Source organism: Ranitomeya imitator, chromosome 1, assembly GCF_032444005.1.
Source record: "Ranitomeya imitator isolate aRanImi1 chromosome 1, aRanImi1.pri, whole genome shotgun sequence".
In the NCBI taxonomy this organism is placed as follows: Eukaryota; Metazoa; Chordata; class Amphibia; order Anura; family Dendrobatidae; genus Ranitomeya; species Ranitomeya imitator.
Genome location: NC_091282.1, coordinates 1,058,641,334 through 1,058,656,852, shown reverse-complemented (window position 1 = coordinate 1,058,656,852; position 15,519 = coordinate 1,058,641,334). Strand labels below are relative to the sequence as shown.

The 15,519-nt window shown below is 44.5% G+C and overlaps 1 protein-coding gene across 18 annotated transcripts in view; it reads right to left on the bottom strand.

Annotated features, from left to right (window-relative positions):
* Positions 1-15,519, bottom strand: part of RAPGEF2 (Rap guanine nucleotide exchange factor 2) — a 253,329-nt gene that overhangs the window by 77,222 nt on the left and 160,588 nt on the right. For 11 of the 18 annotated variants that reach the window (XM_069744146.1, XM_069744157.1, XM_069744147.1 and 8 more), the window contains one exon: positions 14,315-14,332. The exons of 3 other annotated variants lie outside the window; for them this stretch is intronic. In XM_069744146.1, coding sequence (XP_069600247.1) covers positions 14,315-14,332 — 18 coding nt within the window. Of the gene's footprint in view, positions 1-90; positions 505-14,314; positions 14,333-15,519 lie in introns of those variants that run through there. 4 more of the 18 variants (XM_069744160.1, XM_069744162.1, XM_069744167.1 and 1 more) reach the window with 2 other exon arrangements.

Below are 15,519 nucleotides of genomic sequence, written 5' to 3'. Positions count from 1 at the left end.
CCCCTTCCAGCCCGCACACACACGGCCGATCCCCCTCCTCTCCGAGCCCCAGAATGTAATACGCCAATATAATGACATTATTGTGCTTACTTTGGAGGACCATGGCTGCAGGCAGTTGGCATAGCAACGCACAAGGAAAGCCATTTCCTGGGTAGCGAGAAGGCTTCCTTTTCTAAATAAGAAATAAATTCCTCTTAGGAAGGGCTCGGCATTGCTGCAGCGGGCCGGGCTAGTGATGGACCAGTAAGCCGAATTCTCCCCTTAGTGTCTTCTCTCCTCATATTCTGAAATATTCAACTCACATGAAAGGCGCATTCCTCCAGAATCGCCCCCTCACGTTCTTAACTCTTTCATGGAGCAAAAATGGACAAGTCAGAGAATCGGTGGCAGCCTCCGATCCGTGATCCAGCAGCTTTTAGAGGGAGGGATTCCTCCTGATCAGTCCAATGGAGTCAAGGTAAGGAGCAGAGCCAAGTGAGAACCCAGCCAAAAAGGTGCGCACTCCGTCATCTCCCCCTCCAAAATGAGGAGGGTGGCACACCCAGGCTCTGACACTGCATTGGCACAGTCCTCACAGCCTGCCAGCACTACCACGTCCTTCAGCAGCTAAAAGGTTAAAAGGCTCTTACCTTGCTGACTTCACCCACTACATATTCAGCAGAATGGTGGCAGAGAGGGGTCTCTTACTGGCAGTCGGGGCGAGGGGTGAAGGAGCACAGCGATGCAATGAAGCGCTGGAACAGGGGCTTTCCTGCGGCTTATGGAACTAAACAGGGGTCTTCTGCTTAATTAGGATGTTGCTACCAAGCATGAAGGAGCAGCCTTGTGATCGGAGAGCCTTTATATGCCCCATACATTATTAGCACCAGACACACGGGATGTGGCTATACTAAGAGGTCACAGCAGAAATTCACAGAAAATCGGGAAATTCAAGAGTGATTGCTAACCACAGCGCGACCTCCACTACATCCCCCACCCTTCACCATGTCTGACGCTGGGGGTCCGCACCTGCCGGTGGCAGAGGAAACACCAGGGAGTTATCTCTAACGCCATTGTGACCGCAGCGAGGATGAGATTAGTGGATATTGGAACAGTCACAACACAGCGCTTGAAATGATGCACAATTCCAGCTTATGGTGCGAAATATTGGAACATGACACTTCCCTATTCACAAAGCAGTGCCAGATCCAGGGTACGGCCGGGGTCACAGCCGTCGGGACGATTATGCCAATGTCACTGTGATCAAACACTGTCAGAGTGTCAGCTAGGGTGATCATCTCGCAGGTGCGGAGAAGATGGAGAACTTAATATCTCCATCTTAATGGTCTGAGTAAGCAGACGATGAGCTGCACTCAGATGACATCCGAGTGCAGTCCGATGTTTCTTCACAGGGACCCATTGAGTATAATGGATGTTTTCAGAGATTTGTCAAAGAAAAAGAGTTTTTATCCTGTTAAAGAGGCTCTCTGGCCTAAAATGAAAAGTCTGCAGTCACTGACTGCAATCTTCTGAATTCCCCCAGTGCACACACGGTACGCTGCGGGGATTTGCTGGCAGTGATGTATGCGATATGCACACTCCAGGGCAGAAACTATCTAGTGGGCGCAGCAGATCAAACCAAACCCACACCTTTATATCTTCTATCTGTTGCGGCAGATAATTCACATACAAATGAGGTGTTCTGTGCTCTGGATGTGACACAGCACTTAAGGAGCCAAGGTAACCTATCAGAAAGATCAACCCCCAACCCACACCAACACCTTTATATCTTCTATCTGTTGCTGCAGATAATTCACATACAAATGAGGCGTTCAGTGCTCTGGATGTGACAGAGAAGTTAAGGAGCCACTGACTTGGAGTTGGTTCCCTGTCCAGCACAAGCCTCTTTAGATTGCTTAATTGCTCACTGACTGTGTGACCTCAGGTGGTGGGCAAGGAAATCAGCCATGGAGCCATCAATCCAGCTATATAGGCTAGTGCTGGGTGAGAAAACAACCTCAGTGGCTCCTTAGGTTCTCAGGGTGTGACAGAGCACTTAACACGTTATTTGCATATCAGTTTCTCAGGAATGTAGCAACAGATGGATTGAAACAAAAAGGTGGTGATAGATTTACATTTTAAAGACATACATGCCCATACGGTTCTTTATCTTACTGATGGGTGATATTAAAAGTCCCGTCATATCTAATGTGTCTAGTAGACCATGGAGATAATCGCACAAGGAATAGGAAAGGGCACGGTGGTGCTAATTGCTAAGTATTTTGCTGATGTCAGGAAATTGTTTCCTTCCAAGAAGGTCATTTAGATACTGTTGTTGCATGTTAGTTTCCAACAACCATTTAATAGTGTAGACATCACACATGAAACAAAGTGATAGGATAAATAAGGAAAAAAACAACCATCAAGGCCAATCTGTAACCCTACAGTGCTGACCCAGAGGAAGGCAAGATCCTCTAGGAGACCTTCCGGACTACAAATATGGCAGGGCAAAACCTTGGATCAATGTTCTATACTCAGAGATCTAGTACATTGGTGATCTTATATTTTTGAAGAAAAGCATCCCAGGCCTTTCGTGAACTTGTTCAATGAATCTTCCGACAGATTTGCATAATCTCACTGCTCTTTTTACAGTAAAGAATCACAATCTAGCAATAATGGGGACACCTTTCCTGTAGAAATAGAGGATGACATTTACCATAACAAATGACAATAAAAGCCAAGGTAAAAAACTCATTAGCTTTGTCTCCTACTGTCGATACATGCATTTGTAGATAGGATTGTTCCGGATGGACAATAAGGACAATTGTCCTAATTGGACAATTAGGAGAGATCCAATTACCATGTTTAGCTTTCTAGTACTGCAGTAACTAATTTCTCTTGGTTACCTTGGCTGTCCTCCTCTACAGCAGCTCTAGAATGGATTACCTATGACCAGAGGTGCCCAAAATTGTACTCCGTTTTCCACTACTTAAGATCAGTTTCATACTTTACATATGCAGAAACAAACCAACATATGTACAACAGCTTATCCATGAAACGCTGACCTCAAAACAGCAAAGTAGAACAAAGGATGCCCCTTCATCAGAATTAAAACCCACTGAACCATGAATAGCCTAAAAGTCTCAGCTGTAATAAATACAAATTGGTTATCGGTACAGAATCATACAACTTTTCGGTTTCCAAAATGCAAAATCTTCAAATCTATTAAAAAGAGGTATTCCTATCTCAGTCATTTATGGCCAAAGATATCTGCTGCATGTCAGCTAGTCCTCTCCATAATGAGCTTCTGCTATGTAGCCCTGGACATTAGTGAGCTGCAGCCATCCCACCACAAAGCTTATTGCATTGGCAGGGCGCCTTCAAATCCGTGACATACAGGTGCTTCTCACAAAATTAGAAAATCAAAAAGTTAATTTATTTTGGTTTTTCAATACAAAAAGTGAAACTCATTATATAGAGTCATTACAAACAGAGCGATCTCCTTCAAGTGTTTATTCCTGTTAATGTTCTGAGAAGCACCTGTATGTGGGGCTAAACCCAGCAAATCATTGAGAGAACTAGCAGAGCTGCAGCACATAAAACAGGGCTATGTGCACACCTTGAGTATTTGCAGCAGATTTTTCAGCACAAAAAATAGAATCTTGGCAGGAAGAATACTGTATAAAATATGTACGTTTTTGCAGAGCGGATTTCCTTATTCATTTGATTAGGTGAAAAAAGTTGGAAAGGTGTTAGGCTAGGTGCACACGGTCAGTAAACGCTGCGTCCAACCCGCAGCATCCAGATGTTACAGCATAGTGGATGGGATTTCCAGAAATCCCATGCCCACTATGCGTGCACTGACGTCCATGGCTTACCCACGGAGACGGACATGTGGCGCGTCTTTCCAGACCGCAACAAGTCTATTTATCTTGCGAAGATGAGAGTCTCCGTAAGATAAATGTCACCCGTTCAATGTATTGGACACGGTGATATAATGAACACATGCGGAATCACCTACGTTCAAAAGCCGGCAGGCAGCGCTTTGGACGGAGCGGACGTGTGCTTTGTCCAAACCGCTGCCGATTACTGACGGTGTGCACCTACCCTTAAAAGAATAGACAAGCTGCAGATTTTAAAAATCAGGTGTGCATGTGATTCACTCTGCGGGTACTGTAAAACGCTGTGGTTTTTTTAGGGGCAAAAACGCAACATGTGAATAAGCAATTAGGGTATGTGCAGAAGGCGCGTTCTCAGGCAGATTCTGCCTGGAGCTTCATAAAAAAACGTCACAAAAAACGGAAATATAATGCACAGCAATGTGAAAATGATATTGCTGTGTATGTGTTCATTTTTTTTGCTACTTTTTTTGTCTAATTTGTTCAGGGTCTTTTCTAATATAAATACACACATTATATATATATATATATATATATATATATATATATATATATATATATATATATATATATATATATATATATATATATATAGTAATTTTTTACTTTTTTTTTTTCTTTTTAAGGAGAGATCAGTGAATTGCTTGATCACAACCATATTTCCCATGACTTGGGATCAGTGAGTTGAGCCATATTTCACTCAAACTGAACATAATTGGTTAACAGGTCTTGGGTTGTGAGTCTATCATCATCATCACCAGGGGATGATGTAATGAACCTCTATCACCCTCACACTGAGCATGTGCAGAGAATGGAGCGATTCATCCGGATGATGGCAGGGACCGCACTCAGATCAGCTCGTGTGACTGGACAGAAGTTGGAGGAGGTCTGCGGTCAGTGCAGACAACAAAAGGCGCTCAGCCATCACACACAGAAGCCTTTATCTAATATTCCACCTAGCCAACACATTGCTATCAGCCCCAGAAATTACATAACATGTTACTTAGGTAGACCTGCAGAGAGATATAGGTGGATATATTAATAAAAAGGACAATTGTGGCCAACAATCATGACATCAAACGCAGCTCTCTTTCCAAGACAAGCAAAAAGCACAGTGAATCCCTGAAGACTCCTGCGCTCTGCAGCAAGGATGATGCAACTTGTAAAAATAGACTTGTAGCAGCAGCGCCAGAGCTGGGTACTGCCCGCCATCACAGCCCGCCATCACAGCCCGCCCGCACCCACACATCTCATACCTGAAACACAGCACATGCTACAGTATATCCTGCACACTAAAGAAAAAAGAAGATAGAAAAACCATAAGAATTGTTCTAATCTTGAAGCTTATTTAGAATACTTCACAGAAGAAGAAGAAGTCGATGGATCTCTCCCATGATTGGGTTCACCCAGAGGGCAGTAATCACATTGATGGGCTTTCCTGAGAGGTCACTTAAAAAAATGAGAAAATTCTAAAATCAATTTGCAGTGAAGTATGTGATCAGAATATTTAAGAAATTCAGCAAGCAATTCTAATAATTGTGAAGACCGACCACCCCGCCAAGAAAAAAAGGGCTGCATTAACAAAAAAAGGAATGGTGGTTTTTATAGTAATTTGCAGGCATTTTTCTTTGGCTCAATAATCACACGCTCATCAAAATGTATAAAAACCACGTGGCCGTACACGGAGGGGAGATAGAAGGCGTTTTCACTAGTCAGTCCAGTCGTCGTCCCTCTTAGGATGCTAACACCTCCATGTAGCGTCCATGTCACCCAGCAGCCCAAAGAACACGGACTCAGTCCTAGAACCTGGAAGTGCCATCTGAAGCTATAACGGAGTATGAATGCTCGCCCGGTACGGGCATCGCCAGCTGGGCCGTGCCCCGGAAGCCGCCAGGCCTGCAGAGGAGCAGAAAGCTGTCACATGACGCCTTTCTTCACAGGTTTTCGCTTCACTTTTCACATCACACTAGGTTAATGTTCCTTGAATATTTCAGTGTGGCTCCTGCAGCGGAGCGTTCGCATGGCAACCTCTGCGGTGTGCCCACCCAGCCTGGCATCACAGCTACGTGTCACATAACACTCGCTGACAAGCCGACATCCCAGCCACAGTCATAAAGGACTTCACAGCAGGGTCATTGTGATGTCCACGGGCTGTAATGGCTGCCAGTCACCACCAACAGACGTAGGCCGCGCACTCTCCACCTCATCCATAGAAGGGCAATGGGGCCACTACTGACAAACCAACATGGCGGCTACTCCGTCCGATCCCATCACACACAAGCACGCTTGGTTTGGCCAACAGGAAGAATAGGAAGCCATTGCCACAAAGCTTTCCAGGAAAATTCATCATCAGTCTGTGAGAGACCCCATTCACAAGATGCTTCTCTACAGTGATGAAATCGGTGGGTTCAGGCAACTTTGCTGCCATGTGAGTGGGCACTTCTCGGCATCCTATACTAATACAGGTCCTTCTCAAAAAATTAGCATATAGTGTTAAATTTCATTATTTACCATAATGTAATGATTACAATTAAACTTTCATATATTATAGATTCATTATCCACCAACTGAAATTTGTCAGGTCTTTTATTGTTTTAATACTGATGATTTTGGCATACAACTCCTGATAACCCAAAAAACCTGTCTCAATAAATTAGCATATTTTACCCATCCAATCAAATAAAAGTGTTTTTTAATAACAAACAAAAAAACCATCAAATAATAATGTTCAGTTATGCACTCAATACTTGGTCGGGAATCCTTTGGCAGAAATGACTGCTTCAATGCGGCGTGGCATGGAGGCAATCAGCCTGTGACACTGCTGAGATGTTATGGAGGCCCAGGATGCTTCAATAGCGGCCTTAAGCTCATCCAGAGTGTTGGGTCTTGCGTCTCTCAACTTTCTCTTCACACTATTCCACAGATTCTCTATGGGGTTCAGGTCAGGAGAGTTGGCAGGCCAATTGAGCACAGTAATACCATGGTCAGTAAACCATTTACCAGTGGTTTTGGCACTGTGAGCAGGTGCCAGGTCGTGCTGAAAAATGAAATCTTCATCTCCATAAAGCATTTCAGCCGATGGAAGCATGAAGTGCTCCAAAATCTCCTGATAGCTAGCTGCATTGACCCTGCCCTTGATGAAACACAGTGGACCAACACCAGCAGCTGACATGGCACCCCACACCATCACTGACTGTGGGTACTTGACACCGGACTTCAGGCATTTTGGCATTTCCTTCTCCCCAGTCTTCCTCCAGACTCTGGCACCTTGATTTCCGAATGACATGCAAAATTTGCTTTCATCAGAAAAAAGTACTTGGCACCACTTACCAACAGTCCAGTGCTGCTTCTCTGTAGCCCAGGTCAGGCGCCTCTTCCGCTGTTTATGGTTCAAAAGTGGCTTTACCTGAGGAATGCGGCACCTGTAGCCCATTTCCTGCACACGCCTGTGCACGGTGGCTCTGGATGTTTCCACTACTCCACAATCTTCCTCAGGGTCCGGTCTCCTCTTCTCGTTGTACAGCGTTTTCTGCCACATTGTTTCCTTCCAACAGACTTACCATTGAGGTGCCTTGATACAGCACTCTGGGAACAGCCTATTTGTTGAGAAATTTCTTTCTGGGTCTTACCCTCTTGCTTGAGGGTGTCAATGATGGCCTTCTTGACATCTGTCAGGTCGCTAGTCTTACCCATGATGGGGGTTTTGAGTAATGAACCAGGCAGGGAGTTTATAAAAGCCTCAGGTATCTTTTGCATGTGTTTAGAGTTAATTAGTTGATTCAGAAGATTAGGATAATAGGTCATTTAGAGAACCTTTTCTTGATATGCTAATTTATTGAGACAGGTTTTTTGGGTTATCAGGAGTTGTATGCCAAAATCATCAGTATTAAAACAATAAAAGACCTGACAAATTTCAGTTGGTGGATAATGAATCTATAATATATGAAAGTTTAATTGTAATCATTACATTATGGTAAATAATGAAAATTAACACTATATGCTAATTTTTTGAGAAGGACCTGTATACTGCAGTGTTTTCAATAAACCTGTACGTCTGTGAGGTAGTGGTGTGTGCCCATATACCCACCTACTGCCGCCTTCTCCAGTGATCCTCTAGTCAGCGACTTCTCCACTTTGCCGCGCTCCGCATGACTCGGACACCTACAGAGGTCAGAACAAGGCTCCATAGACCTCCATCTCCTGCACAGAGGGATCCAGATGGGCTGAAGGTGCAGGCGTCACTGAGAAGAGGAGCAGAATGGCGCTGTTTTTCCAATGAGAGAAGAGATGAAACAAGGATTGTGAAAACCAACACAGACCACAACTGGGTCCAGCACACGAGGAAAAAAATCACGCACCATTTATTTCATGTATAAGAAAAAAAGAACTAAAATGTGTGAAACTGGCTTAATTGTAAAGAATCAATCACAAATGTCTGCGGACGGTGATGTGGGGTCTGAGGCTTTCAGCAGAGAGAACACAGCCGGAAACACCCGAGAAACAACCACAGGGCCAAGCAGTCATTTTTAATCTTTCATTAACATGGCAGCTGAAAAACTTTCCATTATACAGAAGAGGATCTCCAAGCTCAATCTACATGTGGTAGTAATAACACGAGCGTCTTGTGCGGTATTATGTGTTTGGTAAGGGGGTCCTCCCAAAATCACAAGTCACTCGCTATCCAGAGAACGGGGGCACTACAGAGACCAGTCTTGAATTGAGCAGATAGAGGACTTGTGATTTTTGGGAACCCTTAAAGGGGTTTTCTACTATGATGTTGATCACCCATCCTGCAGTGGTCTGAATGAAACCACGTATAGAGCAGAAAACCACAGCGCCGTACACGGGTGCTGCAGATCAGCTCCTAGGACATCAGATCGGTGGGGACCAACACCAGTACCCCAATCAGCTGTTACTGTATGGAGGAGAAGAATTACCGTAAATCTGCAGTACCGGGGAGTGGCCATTACTGAAATCGGTGACCGCTGGTCAGTGGGGGGCCAGTTTTCAGACCCCCACTGATCAGATCTTGAGGATGGGATATGTCACCAACACCATAGTAGTGGAATTCCCCCTTAATTCCTGCAGATGACATTTTATTTGGGTTTTTCCCACTTTGCTATGTTTTTTTTTTTTGCCAAGTGGCAAACCGCTACAACAACACTAGAACACTGTCCATTGTCTCCAGATCCCGGACACCGGAGCGTCCCCTGCACTTACAGCATAGCAGTCCTACAACCGAGGCCGCGGGCACTGCTAATGACCATCACAGCTTTCTGATATTCATATTAATATTCTAGATGGCAGCCCGATTCTAAAGAATCGGGAGTCTAGAATCCATATATACTTTATTTATTCAAATGTTAGAATAATACAATTAATAAATAATAGTAAGAAAGAACAAAAATAATAGGCAGTATATGGAGAAAACACCAAACAAAAGTTCAAAATTGGTGTGAAAATGTCACTGAACCACTTCACAACTAAATATATATAGCTTTGGTAAATGGTATCTTTTTTTGACGAAATTCGGCAGGAGCTTGAAGAGCAACGTCACTGGGCCCGCCTCCACGCAGTAGAAACTTGCTGTGAGGTAAAAATTCAAAAATCACACCAAAATGGCGGGCGGAGTGTGTCACAGTACGGCACGTTTCTGATTGGTCGCTCGCAGCAGGCGGCAACCAATCAGACACTGGACACTGTTGATGTCACTTATCTCCGGACATTAGCTCCGGACATTAGCTCCGGACATTAGCTCCGGACATTAGCTCCGGACATTAGCTCCGGACAAAGCCACGGAAGTTGGCACAAATTGCAGGAAGTAGTATTCTAGGCAATTATATATTAGACAAAGCAATGTTATCAGTGGCACGGCTGGCAACCACGGCTCCTCATGGGCACATTTATTACCAGGCTTGCCCAGTCACGGGGTGCCACCACTGGGCAGTAATGACCCTCCCCACTGGCAGTAGGAGACATATCCAGCAGATCATCTGCAACAATTTGCCAAAAATCAACAAGGCAAGATTCAGTTATGTTTGTTGCCCATCAGTCTCTTTATTTTCCCAGTGTTTGGCGGGGATTTCCTCAGGTTCTTCATTTTCCTCCTAGACACCACTGATAGGAAATTTAGATCGAGTGCCAACAGGGCAGAGAGTGATTACAACGCTTGTACAGCGCTACAGAACACGTCGGCACTGTAAATATATATATAAATAATAGTGTCTAAACATATCATTGTCCTACGCCAGATTCACATGTAAATATATATATGGAAAACTATATTGAGCGAAATTTTACTTAAAGGGCTTGTTCGGTAAAAACAAGTTACCGTATCTACTAACAAATAAGTCATCTCTAATTAATTAGGGTGGTCCGACAACTGGGACCAGCACAGTCAGACCAGGGAACTTTTATCCCCGCTAGAACAGATCAACAGTGCACATGTTCCACCGCTGCGCTATTCATTCTCTATGGAGCTGACGAGCACTAGGGTCATCTTTTTTCGGAAGCCCCCATAGAAAGAGAACAGAGCGACAGTCTCGCATCTGACCTGGGGATCTGATTTGTTATGGGGAGCATCGGTGCAGGTCCCAGTGGTCAGACCACCAATGATCAGCTAGATATTATCCTGTAGGTAATCATTTTCATCCGACTACTCCTTAATAGCAGTCTCTGCCTACCACTGGTTTACACAGGTCTGCCACAAGCAACAGATGCAAGATTTCTCTATAGGTATCTCTGCATGGACCCTGTCCCAACTTCAGCAGGGTGGGCAAACCGAGCACTACTCTATTCTTGTGAGATCTATAAAATACAGAAGAAACCCTTCACATGTTAGGCTACTTTCACACTAGTGTCGTACTCGGCCCGTCACAGTGCGTCGGGCCGACGTACCGACGCTAGCAGTGAATGCGCCGCACAACGGGGGCAGCGGATGCATTTTTCCAGCGCATCCGCTGCCCCATTGTGAGGTGCAAGGAGGTGGGGGCGGAGTTCCGGCCGCGCATGCGCGGTCGGAAATGGCGGACCATCGGCAGCAAAAAACGTTACATGTAACGTTTATTTTGCAGCCGACGGTCCGCCACAACACGGCGCAACCGTCGCACGACGGTTTCGACGTGTGGCAAAGCGTCGCAATGTGTCGCTAATGCAAGTCAATGGAGAAAAAACGCATCCTGCAAGCACTTTTGCAGGATGCGTTTTTTCTACAAAACGACGCATAGCGATGTGCAGTGCACGACGCTAATGTGAAAGTAGCCTTACTCAGAAGAGCGAGAGCAAAGTTCCAACCTTATAAATGTAATTTTCGCCGCTCGGCAGGCTGATCCCCCAGTGAGAGGTCGGGACACACAGCTGCACAACAGCACAGGACAGCGTAGTACAGGACAGTGCAGCGCAGGACAGCGCAGCACAGGACAGGACAGCACAGCACAGCGCAGCACAGGACAGGACTGCACAGCACAGGACAGGACAGCGCAGCACAGGACAGCGCAACACAGGACAGCACAGCGCAGCACAGGACAGCACAGCAAGGTGCAGCACAGCGCAGCAGGTACAGTAAGTGCTGATATTTCCCAAGAACTAATAAAAACACAAAGTCACTGGTGCTGTGACCCTGGAACGGGGTCAGAGGCACAACAATGTGCAGTTTATAATTTATTTATATGACTGTAATCCATCACATTAGCTCACGGTGACCACATGGAATCGGCTACAGCCCCTTCTTTTCATGCTCTTATGACACCATCCGCCTCTTCATGGGTCCACACAATGCAACCTGCTCTGACATTCACAATTCATATGTCTCATCTGCCAAAGGAAGGGAACGCAGAAACAGCTACTAGAAAAAAAAAATACTATCTACCATTTAGTCCTAAAATAAAAAGAAGTGACCCCCACAAGAAGGAAGTATATGCATATAGAGAGCTAGAAAAACGCCCAACCTTTAGTGATTTCAGGTCTATTCTGCAGAGCGTCTCAACCAAGCCTATCCCTAAATACGGGCGTTAATGAAGCCAGTAGATCTCCCTTCCCTTTCAGAGTGGTTATTAAAAGGAATCTGTCACTAGGTTTATGCTATGGAATCTGAGAGCAGCATAGTGTAGGGGCAGAGACCCTGATTCTAGCGATGTATCACTTACTGGGCTTCTTACTGAACTTTTTATAAAATCACAGTTTTCTCTGCTGAGCTCTGTATAACTTCGCCCACACCACTGATTGGCAGATTTTTGCCACTATACAAAAAGCTGCCAAGCATTGATGGGGTGGGATGACAGAGCAGGAGTACTAGACGACACGAGAGTCCGCTAGTGAAAACCTCCTACTGAGAAAAGACTGATTTTATTGAAACTGCAATAAGAAGCCCAAGTGAGGAATACATTGCTGGAATCAGGGTTTCTGCCCCTATATCATGCTGCTCTCAGATTAAATAGAAGAATATGTCGGCACTGCACATTTCTGCACTAGAAGTGAGCGATGCCCCCCCCCCCCATACTTTACGATGATGCATAAGTCTTGTCAGGAATATGGGGTCATTTGAGGTATATCCCAACTTACCACATTAAAAGGAAAGGTGACAATTAATGTATACCTGTGAAGGTAATATATGTTAACCTGTTAATAATTGTTAATAATTAATCAAATTCTGTTATGACTGGACAGCATGTCCACAATTTTTCTCTTACCCTTTTCCCATTCCCACTTCCCTCACCTCCCGCCCTCTCCCCACCCTTAATTCCTTGAAAGTTGAATATATGATTATCTACAAAACACAATATTAAATTTCAAAATGCTTAATAAAAATTATTTGAAAGGAATATGGGGTCATATCATACCTTACAGAGAGGTGAGTAGCATCAGAAACACCCTGTAAATATACCTCTATCACAAAGACATTTCATAAAACAGATTTTTTTGGTTGCCTTCTATAAGTATATATCCAAGATAAACACAAACAAATGGAAAAAATGCAAAATGAGAAGGTTTTGTGAATATTCATAAATCTAATATGCAGAAAATAAGATTTCTTATAAGTATTGCTGTGTCATATTGGCACATTTAAAAATAAATTGACATCATGGGTCAAATTCATGTTTTCTACATTTAATGCTATAAATAGGGTCACTAAAACACCAGGGAAAACAACACTTTACATTTATGGTGCATGTGTAAATTTACATGTATTCGTGAATTGGATCCAAAGAGAAGACGATAGAAGTACGAGGACTAATATTTGTAGCCGAACTCTTACCGCAGTGTGCAGGTGCCAGGAAAGGTCACAGAGCCCCGACGCACGTGCACTGCAGGACAACAGGGCAGATACGTACGCCTGCGCAGGAGCGCTGTGCCGAGGGGACTGTGCAGATGAGCAGGGACATGCCATCCACAAGAAGCAAGCAGGAGGACGGGGATCGTAGGAAGATGGGAGGCGCCGGACCAAGAAGAGCGACACCCATCGGACCGGACCGCCCCGCAGGCGAGTATAATAAGAGTGATTTTTCTTCTCTTACAGGTCAGGTTGGGGGCAGATATACAGCATTCTATAATTCTGTGTATTAGCCCTGAAAGGTGATGGCCGCATCTCATATCGGCCAAACCTGGTGACAGGTTCCCTTTAATATGGATGGGGGTTACCGTACAATCAAAGGTACACCAAACTCAGATGAAGCACAGACCTGGGGCGCAGCGCAGCTCCTGCTTAGAAGCCCAAGTCACAAACAGGCACATTTTGACACTAGACGCTGATGAACATTTTGCATGTGAGAGTCAATTGGAAGCAGTCACAGGCAGCGGGGGGTTACAGCGCAGGGGATGTGGAGTAGACTCCGCATAACTTCTATTTCTTCCCCGCTGGCGGTCTTCCTCACTGACGGCCATGTCCGTATGTCATTTCGTACAGGGACGGCTGTCGGTCATTGATTAAGACCCCAGAGAGCAGAGATTTAAAATCAATACATGGTAAGTTCTACTGAATCTTTGCCTTCAAAAGTCACATATCAATGTGATCATCTCCCCCTGACCATATCCCACCGCCTGCCGGCCAGACAGCATCATCTATGGCGGGCTCCCGCTAACCTTTACACTGCAGGCACATACAGTGAACACATGATTACAGAAAGCAGTAAGGCCCGGTCCACAAGCTGCCCATCAGTGGTGAGAAGGTGTGGGGGTGACGTTCTTTACAGCAGGTGGCATTTGCTGAATTACTGGTGAATAATCCAAATGTTCCACCTTATGTCATGGATAATTCAATGTGGTGGAAATAACATCCTATAATTTGGAATGAAAATGTAACTTGTCAATGAAAGTTTAGAAATTCCATCGATTACAACTCTAGTAAGACAGCAGCAAAACCACCACTAATGCACCATGTGTGATCGCAGCCTTACATGTACAGCGGGCGCTCGGGACAAGACATGGAACAGTTACAATACCTGAGGTTTAGAGCTTTCCTGCCAGCCAAAATGAAATGAATGCCATAGGAAAGGAAAGGAAAAGATGAGCATTACCAAGACATGCTATTAAACATCCCATCAGTATGAAGATCATGTGAAGGGCACGTTAATGAGAACCTCTACGGAGCCATGCAATCCCCGGGAACAGGCAAGCCCTACATGGCTACACAGGGTCTCATGAAGTGATCTCCTAACATCAAAGGTCTAGAACTGGAGCACATTTAGCTTGTAGCGGAATGGACATTGTCGGGGATAGATTTCCTTAAAGTGCAAAAAAATGTATCATCAGGTTTTTGCTATGTAGTCTGAAAGCATCATGATGTGGGGCAGAGAGACTGACTACAGCGGCGTGTCACTTACAGAGCTGTGTGCTTTTGTTTCAATAAAATCAGTGTTTTATCAGCAGCACATTATCACTACAGGACTAGGTGTCTTGTGCTTCCTAGTCAACTGCTCTGTGTTCAACTGCTCTGTGCTCTGTATCTGGCAATATACACAGGAAGCTGCCAATCAGTGGTGTGGGAGGGGTTATAGAGAGCTCAGCATTCTGAGCACTGCTAGATCTGCAGTAGAGCGATTATCAAAATGACTATGCTGCTCTCAGACAATTACATAGCAAAAACCAGCAGACCGATTCCCTTTAAATGCACATATTATGGGATACAAATCTTTTGGCAATTGGGTTCATTAAAAGGTTTTGCACTCTTTGTCTTTTACGTGTTGTTTCCCTTTTCATTCCTGACTTTATAAGGAGTAAAATGGGCATCTGTTAGTGAGCCCGCCCATATGGCGAGCCGTTATCTGAGCTTCTCTCACCTGATTTATGACCACAAACTGTACCAAAGGTGAGCTAAACTTCTATATTGTCATAAATGTGTGCAAACTGTAAAGCGCTGCGGAATATGTTAGCGCTATGTAAAGATTATTGATAATTATTATTATTATAAATCAGCTAAGTATAGCCGAGACGAAGACAGGTAAAAGTTACTAATTTGACGAGAATAAGGTGACAGATTCCTAGCTAACCCATTCTGTAGCCAACAATAGTCTACACAGGCTGTAGAAGGCAAATAGTGCAAACTTTAGGCTGGTTTCACATTTGCGTTTAAAAACCGCAGCGTTTTAAACGCAAACGCATGTGGTGAAAAAAACACATGTAAACGCGTTAAAACGCCGTGTTTTTT